General features: G+C 45.5%; 1 protein-coding gene across 1 annotated transcript; it reads right to left on the bottom strand.

Moving 5' to 3' along the window:
- Positions 1-8,807: 8,807 nt before the first annotated feature.
- FOXF1 (forkhead box F1) lies at positions 8,808-17,417 on the bottom strand. Its single transcript, XM_055000904.1, has 2 exons — positions 16,355-17,417; positions 8,808-10,412 (listed from the first exon to the last, which is right to left on the bottom strand). Exons 1-2 carry the CDS (start codon positions 17,415-17,417, stop codon positions 10,255-10,257), a joined length of 1,221 nt encoding a protein of 406 aa, XP_054856879.1. The 3' UTR covers positions 8,808-10,254.
- Positions 17,418-17,628: the final 211 nt, after the last annotated feature.

Consider the following 17,628-nt stretch of genomic DNA (forward strand, 5'->3'; position numbering starts at 1 on the left):
AAACCTTTGCGATTGTCTGACATTGAGAGAAAGGCATCCAGTGGGCGAATCCCGGTGCCACAGAAATAGGGTCTGCTCTGTTGCGTCCTCTCTCCGCAAGACACCCCATGTGTCAGTCTTTGCAAGAGGACAGGGGGCTGATGTCATTGCAGCTTAACAGGACAGCTAGCAGGTCCGCTGGAGGCCTGGTTCCCAGCGGAGAGGGGAGTTCTTGCTGTGATAAGAACATTGCTGGCAGAAGAGAGCAGGGTGAAAATGGCAGTGGTCTCAGGGCCTGTTGGACTGACCTTTAACCATCACAGTCTGTTTAGTTGAGCCAGTTTGGTGTAGTGGTTAAGAGCGCAAGACTGTAATCTGGAGAACCTGGTTTGATTCCCCACTCCTCCACTTGAAGCCAGCTGGGTGACCTTCGGCTAGTCACAGCTCTCTCAGAGCTCTCTTAGCCTCACCCACCTCACAGGGTGTTTTGTTGTGAGGATAATAATGACATACTTTGTAAATTGCTCTGAGTGGACATTAAGTTGTCCTGAAGGGCAGTATATAAATCAAATGTTATTATTAATGTTATTATTATTAACTAGTTCAATCAACTGATTTTTTAAAAAATGTATTTATTTTGGTTAAATGGGTAACATTTTTTTCAAGTGTCATACGATTATTTAAAGAAATGTCTAGGTGGCAAGGGCCATCTTAGGAGAGACGAGTCTTGTCTCACATGAAGGGGGGTTTTTAATTTTTTTTTTTTATGAAGGAGGGATAGCACAAGACTGAACCCCTGGTTAGAGGGAGGATGTTTGAGGGGTTTACACTAGAAAGGGGGCAGACCTGGACAGCAAGCATGCATGCATACACTCACAATCACCCACTGCATCTTGAAGAGATGTTTCCCTTGTTAAAACCACGGTTGGCCTTTTGGTACCCCAGTTAGCATCGCTCACATTGCGAAAACAAAAGAGGTCTGCTTCCCCCTCACATTAAAGTTTTTGGCTCACATGCAGATATATGCAAATCTGGTCAATTGATGGACTAAAATGCATTCAATGAATGAACTCTGACTTCCACCTTCAAGTGATAGCCTCAGCCATTGGGGAATAGCTGGCATATTTTGCATTCTAGCACACCAAATACAAAGCAACATGGTAAGTGACCTTCTCACCCTTTCTAAGGAAATGATGTAGTGGTTTGAGTGTCAGACTAGCATTTGGGAGATCCAAGTTCGAATCCTGACTCGATCATGGGTAACCTTCGGTTGTCACACGCTCTCCGCCCGACCTGCCTCACAGGATTGTTGTGAGAATAAACTGGAAGATAGAAGAATAATGTAAGCCACTTTGGGTTCCCACTGAAGAGAAAAGTGGAGTATAAATATATGCTTAGTTACTTGAATTATTTTGTGAGGCAGGAGAGGCATTCGGTAATTCTGTTGGTTCTTCAAAGTTCCATTTTCCCCTATGATTTCCACCAACAATACATGGAGTTTGCTTTAACATATAATTACAGGGAAAGAAAATAGTTGTTCTGTTTTAGTGGCTGACCACGACTTCTTTTATTTCAGCAAGCTTTTAATGGCTTCTTTGTCCTCGTCGGTTATTTCCCAACAGTGTTACGGCACTGAAGTTTCAAATGATTCATTCATATGTTTTTTATTCCATCCAAGGTTTTGTGACAATTACTAATTAGTGATTACTGGATGGTTTTATTTTGTGAACTGCCTTGGGCAGATATTTGTGGAGAGGCATATAGGAAGAGTTGAATAGCTGTGTTTAAGGACACCGACTGACGTCTAGCAGAGAGAAAGTTTCACTTCCGGTTTCTTAGATCACTCTCCTAACTCCAGTATTAAACCTGCTGTCCAGGATAAAATATTTATAGAAATACAACTGTGTATTGCCTTTCTTCAAATCAAGACATTTTGCAAATATTCAAACCATCAATGAAGCGATCCTAAGATATAAAAGGCAAACCGTGTTACCAACGACTCACTTTTTATCCCCGCACAGGCACACTCCGCAGAGATAAGAAGTGAGTCGTCAGCAACACAGCTTGCCTTCCCACTGCCTTGGCGGCCTCCTTGAGGCCTCTGGAGTCCTGGGAAGGCCCTGCATGGCGGTGGGAAGGCCTGGTGCCAAGGCCCTCCGGAAGCCCCAAGGAAGCCGCGGTGGTGGCAGGAAGGCCCAGCACAGCAGCTGCCAAGCAGCAGACCCTGAATGGGCTGCCAGAGCAGGAAGTCCCCTGGAGTGCTCCTGTGTGCCACGGCAGGCCTATTTCAGCCCCAAATGGGCCCAATTCACCCTCAAACATGCCAAAATCAGCCCGCTGCGTGGTGTCATGGTGGGTTTCTCTAGAGGGCCATGGGGCCTTGGGAGGACGTAGCCCTCTCAAGCCCATGCAGCAGGGCGGCGCAGCCCTCACAAGGCCCTGTTAGAGCCCGTTGTATTGTTAAACACAACAGTCTTTGTTACTAGTCATCAATAAAGCAAATCAAAAACAAAATTCTAGCCATAAATCCTAATATACAAGCTCAGGCTGAAGATGTTTCTCAGCCAGACGAGTAAAAATAATCCAGTGAAAGCCCGTTTAGAATGTTTAATGCTCCCGGTCTGAACATTTTTGAGTGGTGTTGAGTGCTTACAATGCTAGACTTGATGTTTTCATCAGCCAGTGTTATTCATTGCTTTTGTTCTGTGTGTTCTGCTGTTACTTTTAATTTTGTTGTGAATTCCCCCCAGGGATCCTGTATTTGGAAGGGTGGGCGATAAATATTTTAATACACAAACAGAAAGGAAGATTCACTCCTACAGCAGGCAGGCCTTGTAGGAATCTTTGGCGCTCCGCTTTTGCTCCCCTGTCTGAGGCAACCTGTTTAGACTAAGCTCAGTGGCTTGGGGAATATTTAGCATCCACGGAATATGGCGTGTTGGTTCTCCCCGTCAAAGCCGTTCTGGAACTCCCTCCCGGCATCTGGATACCAGGCCTCTCAGCAGGTGGTCCCTGATGGATGGAGATCTTCCTCCCTCTCTGTGCACGAGGCCAACTTTATCAGTTTATTCTCGGACATATTAAGCCAAACTGGACTTAATCATGATGAAAACTAACAATAAATCTTAGGAGACAGGAGGCTCCACAGAGTTGAAAAGACTCGCTGGAATGCAACAGTCTCTAGAAAGATGAACTTTGTAAATGTCTACAGTCATCAGCTGGAGATAGCTGAGGGATAGATCCCGCGTGGCATACTGGTTAACATGTCGAACTAGGACTAGGGGATTCTGTGTTCCAATGCCCATTTGGGTGACCTGGGATCAGTCATTCACTTTCAACTTATTCTACCTTGTAGGGTTGTTGTGAAGATAAAGTGGAGGAGGGGAGAATCTTGTATGCTGCCCTAAGATACTTGAATAAGAATGTGATAAATAACAATATTTTAACAACAACAACAACAAGTTAACACAGTTTACAAAGTACGTTATTATTTTTGTCACGACAATCACCCTGTGAGGTGGGTGGGGTTGAGAGAGCTCCAAGAAGCTGTGACTGACCCAAGGTCACCTAACTGGCTTCAAGCCAAGGAGTAGGGAATCAACCCTGGCTCTCCAGAGTAGAGTCCTGCCGCTCTTAACCACGACACCATTATACCAAACTGGCTTTCCGTTCAGGGCATAGTACGAGTAAGCCATTGAGATTAATGCGGGAGGGGGAAATACTCCGAAAAAAATATCTGGACAATTCTAATTTCATTTTTTAAACTCCAGCTAGGGATATTGTTGGATGTGTGGTTTTAAGAGGGAAAGGGTGACACATTCTAGCAACTCGATTATTGCCTCAAAATCAGCAAAATTTTTCGGTATGATCCTGTCCATATTAACACCATGATCCCGTGCGTAAGTATTCAGTTGCTAATGCCATTGTAGTCAGTGGAAATTATTCTCAGGTACGTGCATCCGGGACTGAAGCCTGCCCGCTGATTTTGATAGGGCCATCTTGCTCACTTCTCCTTTTGAAATCAATAGGGCAAGTTGTCTTTAGCTAGGTCATACTCTAATTTGGGGTAAGTAACAAGGAAATTGATGGAGTAACCAGAATGTCACTTTCCAGGCACTGCTGTCAGATTTTTAAGTTGTGCAAGACTCCCATTCGCTTTGCATACTGGGCCCTTTACTCATCGTACTTCACCTAGAGGGAATAGAAATCCCACACTCACAAAAAGCTGTACTTACATCAAGTCAGACCATTGGTCCATCTAGCTTAAGGATTGTCCACTCTGATTGGCAAATGTCTTGCTGGAGTCAGAGATAGTTTCAGGCGGGTAGTTATGTTGGTCTGTCGTAGAAGAGCAAGAAGGTAGCTTTAACTCTCCAAAGCTCACACTGGAAATCTAGTTAGTCTCAAAGGTGCTATTGGACCCGATTCTTAGGCAGAGGAAATGTATAACACTTGCCACTGATCAGAAGCATCTGGCGGGGAGAGCTGTGATTCTTGAAGGCTTGTGCTGCAGTGGAATTGGTTGGTCTTGGAGGTGCTACTGGACTCTTTTTGATTTTGCTACTACAGACTAACACGGCTAACTCCTCTTAACCTTTACAGAAGCAAACTGATCTCCATATCAGAAGGAGCTGTTTGCATCTACTCCCCTCTCCTCCTCTATATCTGACCAGTTTCTTTTGGCCCTCCGTGCATCTGACGGAGAGAACTGTGATTCTCGAAAGCTTACGCTACAATAAAATTGGTTAGTCTTAAAGGTGCTACTGGACTCTTTTTGAACTTGCCGCTGAGATACTTTCCCCTAGAGAAGCCAGGAACCTTCTTTATACAAAGTATGGGCTCTACAGTAGTAACAAGGCCCCCACCTTTGGACACTTAACTTTCAGGAGAAATAGGAAGTCAGAAAGGATAGTAGCTACAGAAAGGGGAAGACCTCATGCAGCAGAAATAAAACATTTAGACAGAATTGCGGCAACTTTCCTTCTGGGGTTTTAAATCCCCAACTCTATAAACATGTACCCTTCCTAGCAAGGTAGTTGCTCGCAGTGTAGATTTGCTCTGCAGTTTGATTGATGGACATTATTTTGGGAAAGGGAGAGAAGGTTAGTGAATATTTTGCTTCTTTAAAAATATCTCCACATTGGGAGAGAGAGGCTTTTTTGAAACTACGTTTTGTTGTTGTTTCAGTTTGGAGGAGTGGGTTATTTTTCTCCCGGCCCTGTCATCTTGATGGGTGCTGATTTATTAAAAAAAAAAAGAAAAAAGATCAACAAACACACAACAGAAAGAGCCAGGGAGACGCAAAGCTTGATCTGCACCCAGCAAGGCATCTGTGTCATTAACTGCTTTGGTCAGTTATTGATAATTTCACTGTAAACTGAGCCGAAAGAAATTACCCCCAGCCCAGAATAATCAGGTTTGAAAAGAAACAGCTTCGGGAGAGGTAGATCTCCAGAGAGGCTGAAACTGTGGTGGGTCCAGAGAGTAGAAAAGGAAAACGAGAAGGGGAGGGGGAGGTGAAAGAGCTGGTCTTGCAAAAGCTGACTTCAGCTGAGAGACAGCTTGATTGGAAGGCAAAGGAGAGTGGGGGGAGAAAAATAGTACAGTCCACAGAAATATTTCCTGCACAAAGATCTTTGAAACTACGGGCAAGTCGGTGGATAAAACTTGGAGGTATCTAGAACCAGAGTTTATTCTGTTGGGATATATATGAAAGAGGTAAAATTATTTTTGCAAAGACTTCAGCAGGTAAATTTATTAATTGCCAAATTTTAGGAATAGCACCACATTTCCTTCAGTATATCCATAGTTTGGAAGGGGGTGGAATCTGATACGCGACACAGCCCATGAAAGGAACGCCTCTGCAGCTGGAGCCAAAGGTATTCTCCCACACATGACAGACTCCTTCCATGAACAGAAAGATATGTTCTGAGAGTGGAAGAGAACCTTTGCATTCATCTGTGTGGTTTGGATTCAACCCGTTAAGAGTTTTAGAAAAGGAAACATAACCAATTTCAAAAGGTTGATACAATCATACGTAAAGAGGTTAGAAAACATTTTTTTTTTTAAAAAAAGGACATGGTACATGCAAGAGTATGTGACATGCAGTGAAGAACATTCCAGAAAACTGCACTGAAAAAAATTGACTCCATTCAAATGTTTGCCTCTCCGCTATTACCGTCCACAGACCTGTTCTAAATCTCCATATTTGTCTCTTTGAAATAAATTTCAGTTTCAGAAGTTGCAGGAAAATACACTTCTGTTTTGGCAGTGTACAATCCAATATTGTGGGGGAAGAAGAAAAAAACTAACCCAAACTCTGGATCAAAATCAACTTCATCCCATTTAAAACAAGCCCATCAAAATATGAGACCTGTCCTAATCCACTTTCTCTTTACAAATATGGCTTTGGGTTCACTGATTCAATTTGAAAATGTTTTGAAGAGGCAAGAATGTAAAAACTGGAAAGGGATAAAGCTTTGCCAGATGGGACGGGACCAAGGAAAACAGCCGTGGCTTTCACATGGACACTAACAGCCATGCTTCTAGATAGCTTTTAGGGCAGTCTTTAGGTCTGGAAAGAGTTCAAAGTCTGGAGAGCTTGCAATTATCCAGCTCTGGTGCTGAAAACATTCTCAAATACTGCTATAACATCCTGACAGTTTTCTCATAAATTGATTCTCGGGCGAGGGGAGGCCACCCATTGGTAAGAACCAGTGAGTTTGGTCATTCAGAACACAAATGAATGGCTAGAGAGTCTCTTTCGCCCCTCTTATCCCTGCTCCCCCTCCCCCTCCCAGACAGGAAGGGGTGTCAGATAGCTGCTCAGTGGCCAACATGAACACAAACGAAAAGGAAAGCCTGCAAACAAATGGGATGGACAACAAACCAGTTAGTTTTGCAAGTTAGACTCAGCATTTGCAAGGCCTTGAAAATGTAACCCAAGATGCCGCACTGTTTGGTAAACCATAACTAAAGCTGATTACTGTAACAATGATCCTAAAGAGTAAGGAGAAGAGCTTTGCAGAATAAAATCTCTATTGTAAAATGATGGGGTCTGGTAGGCAGAGCAATTATATAAGGGGGTAGATTTCCAAGGTGGTGCCTCTCTTTTTTTGCCTGCAGCCTCAAGGCTTATACTTTTGTCTCAATTTATTTCTCTCTTTAGCTATTTACACCTCACTCCTCTCCCCAACAGGGATCCATTGCAGCGTGCAACATTCTCCCCCCTCCATTTTATCCTCACAACAACCTTGAGAGGTAGGTTAGGCTGAGTATGAATGGCCCAAGCTTCCAGGATGGAGTAGGGACTCAAACCTGGCTCTCCTAGATCCTAGCCTGGTATTTTAACCATTATGCCATGCAGGATCTCGATGCCACATAGCCAGCTGCCACATCGCATTGGTGACGTGCAAATGCCCTGCTGCAGTATTGTTTAGCCAGATCACTTGGGTACTTTCCATACCAACTCCGAACCTTGCCTGATGCTACTGACACAGGACTGATAACCTCATATTTGGAAAGGAGAGCCAAAGATGTACTGTGAAAGCGCCATCCTCAATCCAAGCACAAGAAAAAAAAACCCAAATGTAAGACATGAAGTTCATTTCTGTATATCTAATGCATGGAATTGTGTTAATAACATGTTCTTTTAAAATATAAAAGTAAGTGTGCAATGCTTGTCAGAACACACAAAATGCTGGAAAATAGAAATCTTTGTAACAGCCAATTAAGTGCAATGCAGTTTGTGGGATTTTTCTTTCCTTTTTCTTTGCAGCTCTGTGAATGAAAGGCTGGGATCTTTTTTTAAAAAATCGGGAATATTGGGAATAAGCCTGAGCAGACATCCCCCCTGGCTGGTCTAGGTTCTCCATGCAAATTGCAATTCCGTTGTAATCAGATTGATCCAAACCACTGGGACTCTCTCGGGTCTACATGGAAGTAGACTCCGGCAAACAGTTTGGAGCAGCAAAGGAGCCAGGAAGATAAGAGCAAAACAGATCTTCTGGGTTGTGCCACGACAAATGTATGAATCTTGATGCTGCCACCTCTCTGTTGTTCCAGCTGCAGCGGATTGGCATGGTTACCCTTCCAGAATTTGTGTTATTAAGAGTAACCACAACAGTGGACAAGAATTGCCATATTAATTCTTCGCTCCGGGTGCCAAAATGTCTAAGAAACACTGCGCGTATCATGAAGAATGAATTCCTGACCATAAAGCACGGCACACTGCAGGCAGAGGCTTTGCATTTCGGAATGTCCCCCCTCCCCGTGTGTTTTAATTCTCCTCTATGTAGGAAATGAACATTTCAGAGAGATAAGTTAGCATAGCCCCCTCCAAGGCACACTACACACAAAAATAGATCCAGAGGAGTTAGCCGTGTTAGTCCATAGTTGCAAAATAGTAAAGAGTCCAGTAGCACCTTTAAGACTAACCAACTTTATTTACAAGAAACACAGCGCTCTTCGTCAGATGCATCTGCCAAAGAGAGCTGTGGTTCTCGAAAGCTTATGCTACAATAAAGTTGGTTAGTCTTAAAGATGCTACTGGACTCTTTACTATTTTACACATTAAAAAGAACCTTTTTATATGGGAGATATCTGAAAATGTGACACATATCCAGGCTAAAGTGGCCCAAGCCCAAAATGTCCCATGGCAGTGTGGGTCCAGGAAATGCGTGAAGTTATATCCCATTCTGTGATGGTTGGAAAACTAGCCCTCGAATGATCTAATCTTTCACTTGGAATTGATTCTTAACAGGCTACTGCATAGATTTCTACACCACATGCCGGTTTATTTACCATTTATACAATTTGTGAAGGCCACGTACGAACACCATACATCGTTTATTTGCATTCTAATTTTTTTTAAAGGACAAACACACACATAAAGAAATGGGGGGAGGTCTAAGCCCTTCCACCGTAATTACACTTTAATACAGTGCAGAATGTAATTTAAAATAGGTGTGTCACTGAACTGTACAGTTAGGCAAACAAAAAAAATATATAGAAGACGAGAGTCCTTCATTTATATTTATATATTTATATATAATTATATATAAAACATAGAGAAAAGTTGTCTTGGCACACCGCTGCTCCACATTCACAATGGCTATTTTGCACACACGCACTCCCACACACACGCACACACTCAAGACACGCATGCACTCACAAAGTCTCAATGGCAAATATTGCCGACAAGATAACCGTTTTAATACTGATTGATCAAGGCTACTGTTGTGTTTTATTAAAATGTTGAATAAATAAAAGCTTGAGCCTTGTTAATCTTTTTTTCCTTTTTTAACCCTTTATTTCTCAAAGTGCTTTTTTATTTTTTTATGTTGGTAATGTTGTAGTTGATACTTAAAAATATGACAGAGGCATGGTCAGACATGGTCAAGGGAGAGACTCTTGCAAGGTCACGCTATGGGGGCCCTGAGGGCACAACCTCATCGACTCGGTTGTATTCTCATGTGTGTCATTGTGTTTTTCCAATTCCCACCAACCCACTCTGGACGTCCTTGGAAAAACTGGACGAATAATTTCAAATTAGGGGGGAAAGGTATGTTTGCACCATTTGAGTTCTCTAGTGATAGCTCCATTGACCTGAACCTTGAGTAAAGTATAAATAGACTAGGTGTATTTTACTCACTCACAGACCCAAAAATGAGAAGAAAAGGAGGCCAGCTCTGTTTGTGGAATGATGTGCCCAAAGATGGCAAACTGGGTATCCAAAGAAACCAAGCCTTCACTTTTAGGGTCAATGGAAGTGTTTGGTTCTTCCTCAGATTACACATCCTTTTGCCCTAGAATTCTAGAAGTCTTTCTTTAAAAAGAAAGAGAGAAAGAAAATGGAGAGAATTTACAATGGAAAATTACATGTTGGGATTTGGTGGTAAAGGATGTACCTAAAACCTGGAGTTCATCTAATTCCTGGAGGCAAAGGGGAAAAAAAGTGGTTTTTGGAAAAGTCCTCCAATCAGAATTCTGGATGTACAATAGCCCAAAGGGAAGAGGGATATCTGGAGTTTGGGGATTACGCTTTCCCCTAGAAAACGCACCAGGAATGCACTCCTGCTCCTCTTCAAAGTCTTTCAAAGGCATATTCCTTGCTTGAATATTTATATACCTCAAGAGCAACACTGAATCTAGCATTTGGGGAAGTCCTCCGTTTCCCAAGGAAGAGCTGTTATGGTAAAAAAGTCCCACAAATAGTCCCACAAAGTTTTTCGTGTGTATGTGTGTTGACTGTCCCCAAGAAAGCTGGGCTTACTGTCACATCACACAAGGTTTGATGTCTTGGTACGTGACTTGCTGGTGATAATAAGAGCCGCCACCTCCCGAATGCATTGAAGATGATGCCATAGCGTTGATGGAGAAGACAAATTCTTTTCTGTCGCACATGCTCGGAGACTGGGAATGATAGCGGATCCCTGAAAGAAATCAGAGGGCAGACTTTGAGTAACTGAAAGCAACGTTTAAGAGGCAAAAATGTTATCTCGTCCTGAGCAGTAATGGGTTGATCGCAGCATGTGTTACATACCCAAGGGAGCATAGCTTTGGGACAGAGTGCATGCTTTGCACATGTGAGGAGCCTTGAGAAGCGAGGTGAGGAGAAAGGAGACTTTGGCTTGATGGGCACAGGAGCTGATGGTGAGAAGTGAGGGCAGGTTCATAGAATGTGTTTACCACTAAACTGGACTTAGGGCCAAGCTACAAGTGACGAATGACACAGGTTGGACACTTGTCAGCCTCCCTCAAGTTTTGATGGGAAATGTAGTCATCCTGGTCTTGCAGCTTGGCTCTCCGACTGCTGTCCAACGGACTTTTCAACTGTCACTTGTCCAACATTCCGCCAAGCTGCCTACATTTCCCATCAGAACTTGAGGGAAGCTGACAAGGGTCCAACCTGTGTCAGGCGTCTCTTGTAGTTTGGCCCTCAGTCCGCCAGCCACACTGCATTTGACATTTGTATCGACAGGCCTGGCTTTCCGCAAACGATGCAAAACTGAATTATTCAAAAGGGCCTTTTTACTCAGATAGGAGGGCTATATTGTAGGGAGGGGGGTCTCAAAGAGATGCTTCACTAACAAGTTACGGACCATAGACTTCATCGCTATGTTGCTTTAAGTATGTGCTCCTATGTACTACCTGTTGTGTTAAGTATGATCCTACTGGTTCAATTTTGTCTAATGTCAGTCCTAGAATAGCTTGTGCTCTTTTCGGCATTTCTTCAACTCTGTATTGGATATTTGCTAATATGATGTCTTCCTTTACCCTATCGCATTGTTGTTTGAAATGTCCTTGATACTGACTGTACTAATCTCACATTGCATACTCTGTCTTGAGTCTCAATGAGAAAGGTAGATTGTAAATGCCATAAATAAAATAAATAAGTGCCACAAAGCTGAACTAGAAAGACCAGTGGTCTATTCAAAGAGGAGCTGTAGCCATGTCCAAAAGTGTAACTCTTCCCAGTGGAATTGTGTTTTTTTTCCTTTGACCTTCCTGCCTTGGAAAATCCCATGCATTTCAAAGTGGTCAGCCACAAAGGTTGGAAAGCTATTCTTTGAGAACTTATGGGTCAATCAACTTGCTGAGTATGCACCGTTCTTTGGATCCTGACTGTATCATTATCCTTTTTTCTTTCTTCAGAGCACCATCTGGTCCAAGATTATCTTTGGGACTGTGACTTGGGGGAGAAGGGCTTCCTCTAGAATCAAGACTCCATCAGTAGTTCAGGCCCAGTTCAGTTATGTGATAGACCTGGACATGTGAGCCTGCGGAAATTCCCACTTGACTGGAATGGGAATTTTGCCCAAATGCAAATTGCAGGATGGGATGGGACAGTCTGTTTCCTGACTGGCCAAGGAAGGAGAATAACTTATTTTTTCCCCTGGGGTGGGGAGGGTAGTTTTATGTATAGATTTGGCTTACTTGTTGAATTGGAAATCACTTCCATTGAAGCCAACGGGAAAGATGCCCTGGATCTCAAGAGTTAAAATTCATTCTGTACTCCAACAAAAAGACTTGCAAAGAATATAAACAAAACCTATCCAATTTTGGACCACAAATAGGCGTTTTATTAAAAGCAGATATTTCTTGCTCCTTAAGCAAGACAAGATATCCACCCCTTTTGCCTGAGTGATGCTGAAGTCAGTGCATGCTTGAAGAGCAATTGGGGGCCAGATTATCTACAAATCCACATCTGTGTTTAGAAGGAGTCACTTCAATGTAAAAGCTAATTAGCCTGGAACATTGGTTTCTAAATAACAACTGCTTGGATAGCCTCTCCAGAAAAGAAAGTAAGCCTTCAAATTATCCCTACTGAACCGATTTCAAACAGTAATGTTTCTCTTCTGTTCAGAAATGCATTTTAAATGCATTATTTCAACAATACCAGCACTCCGTCCTTCTATTTCATACACAGTCAACTGATTCTGATCACAGATTTTTATAGATGGAATTGAATTATTTTTTGAATGGAATTAAGTTATTTAATGTCAGGGGGTTTTCTTAATGGCTCTGGAAAGCCTGCCCTGTGTGCATACTGAAATAAATAGCAATAAACTAATTATTTTATCTCTTTTTTCCTTTGTCAATGAGACTTGACAATGCCAAGCTGTGGAAAATATGACTATTGCATTTTTGTCTAGCTGTTTCTCACATTCCTTTCACGGCCTTTAAAAACATGGATTCTCTGGTTTCCAAACACTGTTTAGCCAAGGCCAAGCCGTAGACAAGGGAACTGTTCCAAACTACGGAAGTCCCTGACCTACATGTCCCAATCTTCTTCCCCACCCCACAAAGAGCCAACATGGTGCTAAAATGGCGAAAAGGAATGCAAGAAGCACTAGCAAAGATAAGCTCTCCATTTACAAGCCTGCAGTTTAAGGTCCCTTGCAATGTTTTTGTTTAAATTAGGCTCCAGAGAAGCCATCTTTAAGTCACTCCTCTTGTTTTAATTCTTCTTTATTAGTGCCTGTTTTTTTCCTTAGTTTCTGTACTGGACCAACTGCCTGAACCCAAGCTAAAGATTTCCCAGAAGATGACTCTGTTGTAGGCAAAAGCCTCCACTGGAATCGAAGTGAAACCAGAAGTTTGGCCCAGTTCGGCAGCTTTGGGTTAAAGTTCCACCCTGCCACATTCCCCGGTCTTGTTCAAATACAGCAGTAAACAAAAGATTTTTTTAAGCCCTCTTCTGTTCAAAAGAACAGGAATGATAAAAAATGTATGGATAATATTTGTAGGTCAAACACCTTTTGGGACTTTCCTTTCAAGCTAATTCTGTAGATCACAGATGTTCCACAAGGATACTTTTTAAGCAACATTTCTGGGCACTGGCATAGGCTTATGAAATGCTGCTGGGAGCTAAGACATTTTTAAAATTGTCCCCTAGTATTTTTTTAAAAAAATGCCATTCACTTCTATTTCTGGGCCCCATCTTTGCTAACTCTCCGATCCCAAAGCGAAACCGTGTCAATTTCGCTTTAGCCCATCCCTTCCCAATCCGAATTCACTCCTGTTCGCCCAGGTTCCCTTTCTCTTTTCTCCTCCTCTTTCCCCTCGCCCCAAGTCCCCTGAAAAGCTTTTCGGGTTCCTTTTCACCAAAGCGAAAGTAGCCGCTGAGATTCGGTTTGCAAACTCTTTCCACCTCGGTCGGTAGCCGGGGTGCCCCTGCCTTTCTTTTATGCAAAAGCACCCGGTTTGCGCCCGAACGGGGCCTAGAATTGCGAGGAGGGAAGAGAGATCAGGAAAGAGAAAGAGAGAGAGAGAGAGAGAGAGAGAAAGTCCAGAGCAAGCAGAAGAAATGAAAACCACCCGGCTCAAAATTGCGGAGACAACGAGAGATGTTTTGTCTACGAATGGGAGCCAACTGAAAGTCAGGCGAACGCTCCGACGCAGAATCGATTCTGCGACTCCGTGCGATATGCTTGTCTTGGAAGAGAACTTGAGAGAAGGCGAGACACAAAAATGGATCAGCAGCTGGGGTTGTTGTGTTATTCTCTCTGCTTGAGCACATTTGAAAGCTATTTGATTAACACAGGAGAGATTTGGGCATTGGTGAATTTTCCCCGGGAAATGAGGGAATTTAAAAGAGTGCATAGGTTTATACCCCGACTGGACCGTTGCTGGCGCATTTATTCTTATGACTGTGGTTCTCCCATCGGGATAGCCCTGTGATTTTTTTAGCCGACCTCACCACGATCTTCCTCTGAAACGTTAGCTCCTTTGAGGGTGGCATAAGTCAGCTTTGGGGGCCTAGATCCCACGTCGCCAGACCAAAGAAGCTCCAACGTAGCTTCAAGGGACCTCGGCACGGCACAACAAATTCGGATGTTTGGGCTTGTATTCGCATCATCTCGTAACAAATGCCAAGGAAATGAATGAGCCTGTTATTTTCTGTTTCCAAATAAAGACTCTTTTCTACGCGAAGAAAACCCAAGTTTTAGCAGACGAGGTGTATTGTGTATAATAACCACCAGCTTCGGGGAATTTCGGACCAGGCTAAAGAAGGAAAAATCAGGTTTGGGGGGGATGTTGATTCCCAGAAAGGATCTTCGCCTTCAGCATTTTTCAATTACTATTTCCTCTCCTGCGCCTGCTTTTTAAAGTAAAAAACCGGGTCACATGCATTAGAACCGTAACCAGGACAGAACACGACGCCACCAGTCCGCATAACGAATGAAGCACGCCGGACGAATCCAGGCCCCGAAGCGTGTGAGCTCGCCGGTGTTTAGTGCACACGCAGGACAGGACACAGACGTGCCTGAGTCCAACATGAGGTGTGCTATTGGCATTCTACCTGATCTGCAATCCCTTTGAAATCAATTAGGATTTCTACCAACTTCAGCAGAATGCTTGCACTCTACAGTGCCTTGCTATAGGTTCGGGATCTCTGTCTCTGTCTCTGTCTCTATATATTCCATATGTATATATACGGTATATGTATTCAGTACGTGTGTAGACATCCATATCTATATCTATTCTATTTCTATATGATATAGATATCAACACAGTTAGAGATATAGTTTCAGGTTGGTAAATATATAAAATTCATACGGTGTATATATTCCCCTCGTGTGTGTAGATATCTATCGATATAGATATAGTTACAGGTGAGTAGATATATAAAATGTGTGTAGATAGATATAGATATATACAATTCATAATATGGTATATATATTTCTCCTGTGTGTATAGAACAGATAGATCTATGTCTATAGATATAGATGCCGATACAGATATAGGTACAGTTTCAAAATATACAATTCATACTATATATATATATTCCACTCATGTCATTCCGTAATGGATGTCTGGATTCGGTGTAACGTGCCTACCTTAGACAATTATTTCCCATACTTCTGTATCATTAAAACACAGCCAGAGAGAATTGTCTTTGGTTTCTTAAATTTTAAGAATGAGATCACACCAGCCAAGGCCGATCGCGCTGGACGGAAAGGAATTTCCTCCCTCACCTTTTAACCGTCGGCATCAACTCTTTTCCAACACCGGGGGTGCCCAGGCTCAACTTTAAGACCCCCGCCTCAATTCCTTCGTTTCCTGAGCGAAACTGCAAAGATACACAAGCCTAGGGGGTGGAAGGAAACCCGCCCCCCGACCCACTCTAGCCATACAGTGGGATAAACCCCCACCCCAAATCCTGGCGCTGGTTCCTGATCCCCCACATATCGTCTTGCCTACACCCCACTCTTCTGATACCAAATACAGTTATTCCTGATATCTGCCCCTACAGATCGGGAACGGTCCCCTACTATAACCTGTAACCTTTTCCCTGAACTCTTACAGCCAAGCCAAGCAACTGCCCCATATCCACTGCGGGGGCTCGTAGAACTCATAGTCCCGTCTCCTGGAGCAGTTCCTCCTGAATAATATTTAATCCTAATCCTACCATCGGGACACACACACACAGTTTCTTAAGCGCTGGCCTGTATGGGTAAAGCCTTTTTGAAAAGGAACATATTAGTGGAAAACTATTGTAGAAGGAAGGGGCAGGCGTGGTAGTTACTCCAGGCTAATTCAAGGGGAGGGTTATGTTGGGGAGCTCAGATGAGAGCTGCTCATTTGCTTAGAAAACGAACAGGGGTCCTCTTCTACTTTTTCCTCTTCCAGGCCCCAAAAGAGGGTACAAGCCAGGACCACCCGCCTTCTATGCCAGATCTCAGAACCTCCTTCCGCTCTCGACCCGGATTTCTGCTTTCAGACGTTATAGCTACCGGATCCTGGTCCCATATGCCTTTTTGCTCCACGGGGCTGGCCATTTTCTTCCCTCTCGTCCCTTCTTTCTCCTGCCGCCTTGCAACGGTTTGGACCGGCCCTCCCCGAACCCCGAACCCCGGCGCGGCCTTACCTTGCAGTTCGGCCGGGTTGTGGCTGTTCTGGTGCAGGTAGGGCTGCTCCAGCGAGTGGGTGGCCAGGCCCGAGGGCAGCGGCGGGTTGCCGGCCGGGTTGCAGGGCGACAGGGGCTGCTGCTTGATGTAGGAGGCGCCGCTGTTGAGGCCGGGCGAGGGCGCCCAGGCCGAGGGGGCCGTGCCGGAGTAGACCGAGTGGGCCTCCATCACCCCTCCGCCGGGCAGCAGCGGCGAGGCGGGCACGGAGCCGTCGTGGTGGCCGTAGTCCCCCCCGGCCGAGCCCCCGGCGCCCGCCCCGCCGCAGCCGCCCATGTAGGAGTGGTGGGCGCCGTTGGCGGGCAAGTGGGCCACCGAGTGGGCCGGGCCCAGGCCCATGCCGTCCATGTTCATCATGCCCAGGGGCGCGCCGTCGAGCGGCAGGCTGTTGGGCGGGCAGGCCGGGCCCTGGAAGCCGTAGCCGTCGGGGAGGTGGTTGAAGTTGAGCCCGTTCATCATGTACATGGGCTTGAGCGCCTGGCATTTCCGCCTGAAGCCGCGGGGCCGCCGTCGGAAGGAGCCCTCCTCGAACATGAACTCGCTGGCCGGGTCGATGGTCCAGTAGTGGCCCTTGCCCGGGCGGCCCAGGCCCTTGGGCAGCTTGATGAAGCACTCGTTGAGCGAGAGGTTGTGGCGCACCGAGTTCTTCCAGCCCTGGTAGGAGCCGCGGAAGAAGGGGAAGCGGCTCTGCAGGAACTGGTAGATCTCGCTCAGCGTCAGCCGCTTCGACGGCGAGCTCTGGATGGCCATGACGATCAGCGCGATGTACGAGTAGGGCGGCTTCTCCGGCCGGCGGATGCCCGCGTTGCTCTTCTTGCCCTTGGCGCCCCCGCCGCCGCCGCCGCCGCCGCTGCTGCTGGGGGTGGACGAGGTGGTGGACGAGGCGGACTCCATGGGCGCGCCGCCCAGCGCCGGCGGCGGCTGCTGCTGCGCCTTGTCCGACATCGGAGGAGCCCCGGCCCCGGGGAAAGGAGGCGGGCGAGGCGGCGGCGGCGGCGGGCGAGAGGAAGGCGGCCCCGCGGTCATCGACGGCGCCCGGGCGCGCCCGCCCCTCCCCGCAGCACCGGCGCCCGAGCGAGGGGAGGGGTCCCCAGCGCCCCCCGAAGCCTTCCTGCCCCCTGCCGCCGAGCGCGCCCCTCCGGCTGCCTCACCCGACGGGACGGCCCCGATGCCCCGGCGCTGCCCCTACATCCAGCGGGCGCCTCGGGCTAGCGCTTCCTCTCTGCTGCTGCTCTTC

Source organism: Eublepharis macularius, chromosome 16 (assembly GCF_028583425.1).
Source record: "Eublepharis macularius isolate TG4126 chromosome 16, MPM_Emac_v1.0, whole genome shotgun sequence".
Taxonomy (NCBI): Eukaryota; Metazoa; Chordata; class Lepidosauria; order Squamata; family Eublepharidae; genus Eublepharis; species Eublepharis macularius.

Bases quoted from the DNA above. Each gene is read 5' to 3' on its own strand.
- FOXF1 (XM_055000904.1), bottom strand. From the start codon at position 17,417: ATGACCGCGGGGCCGCCTTCCTCTCGCCCGCCGCCGCCGCCGCCTCGC. The intron at 10,413-16,354 runs GTAAGGCCGCGC...GATTTCTTTCAG, and splicing joins CAACCCGGCCGAACTGCAAG to GGATCCGCTATCATTCCCAG.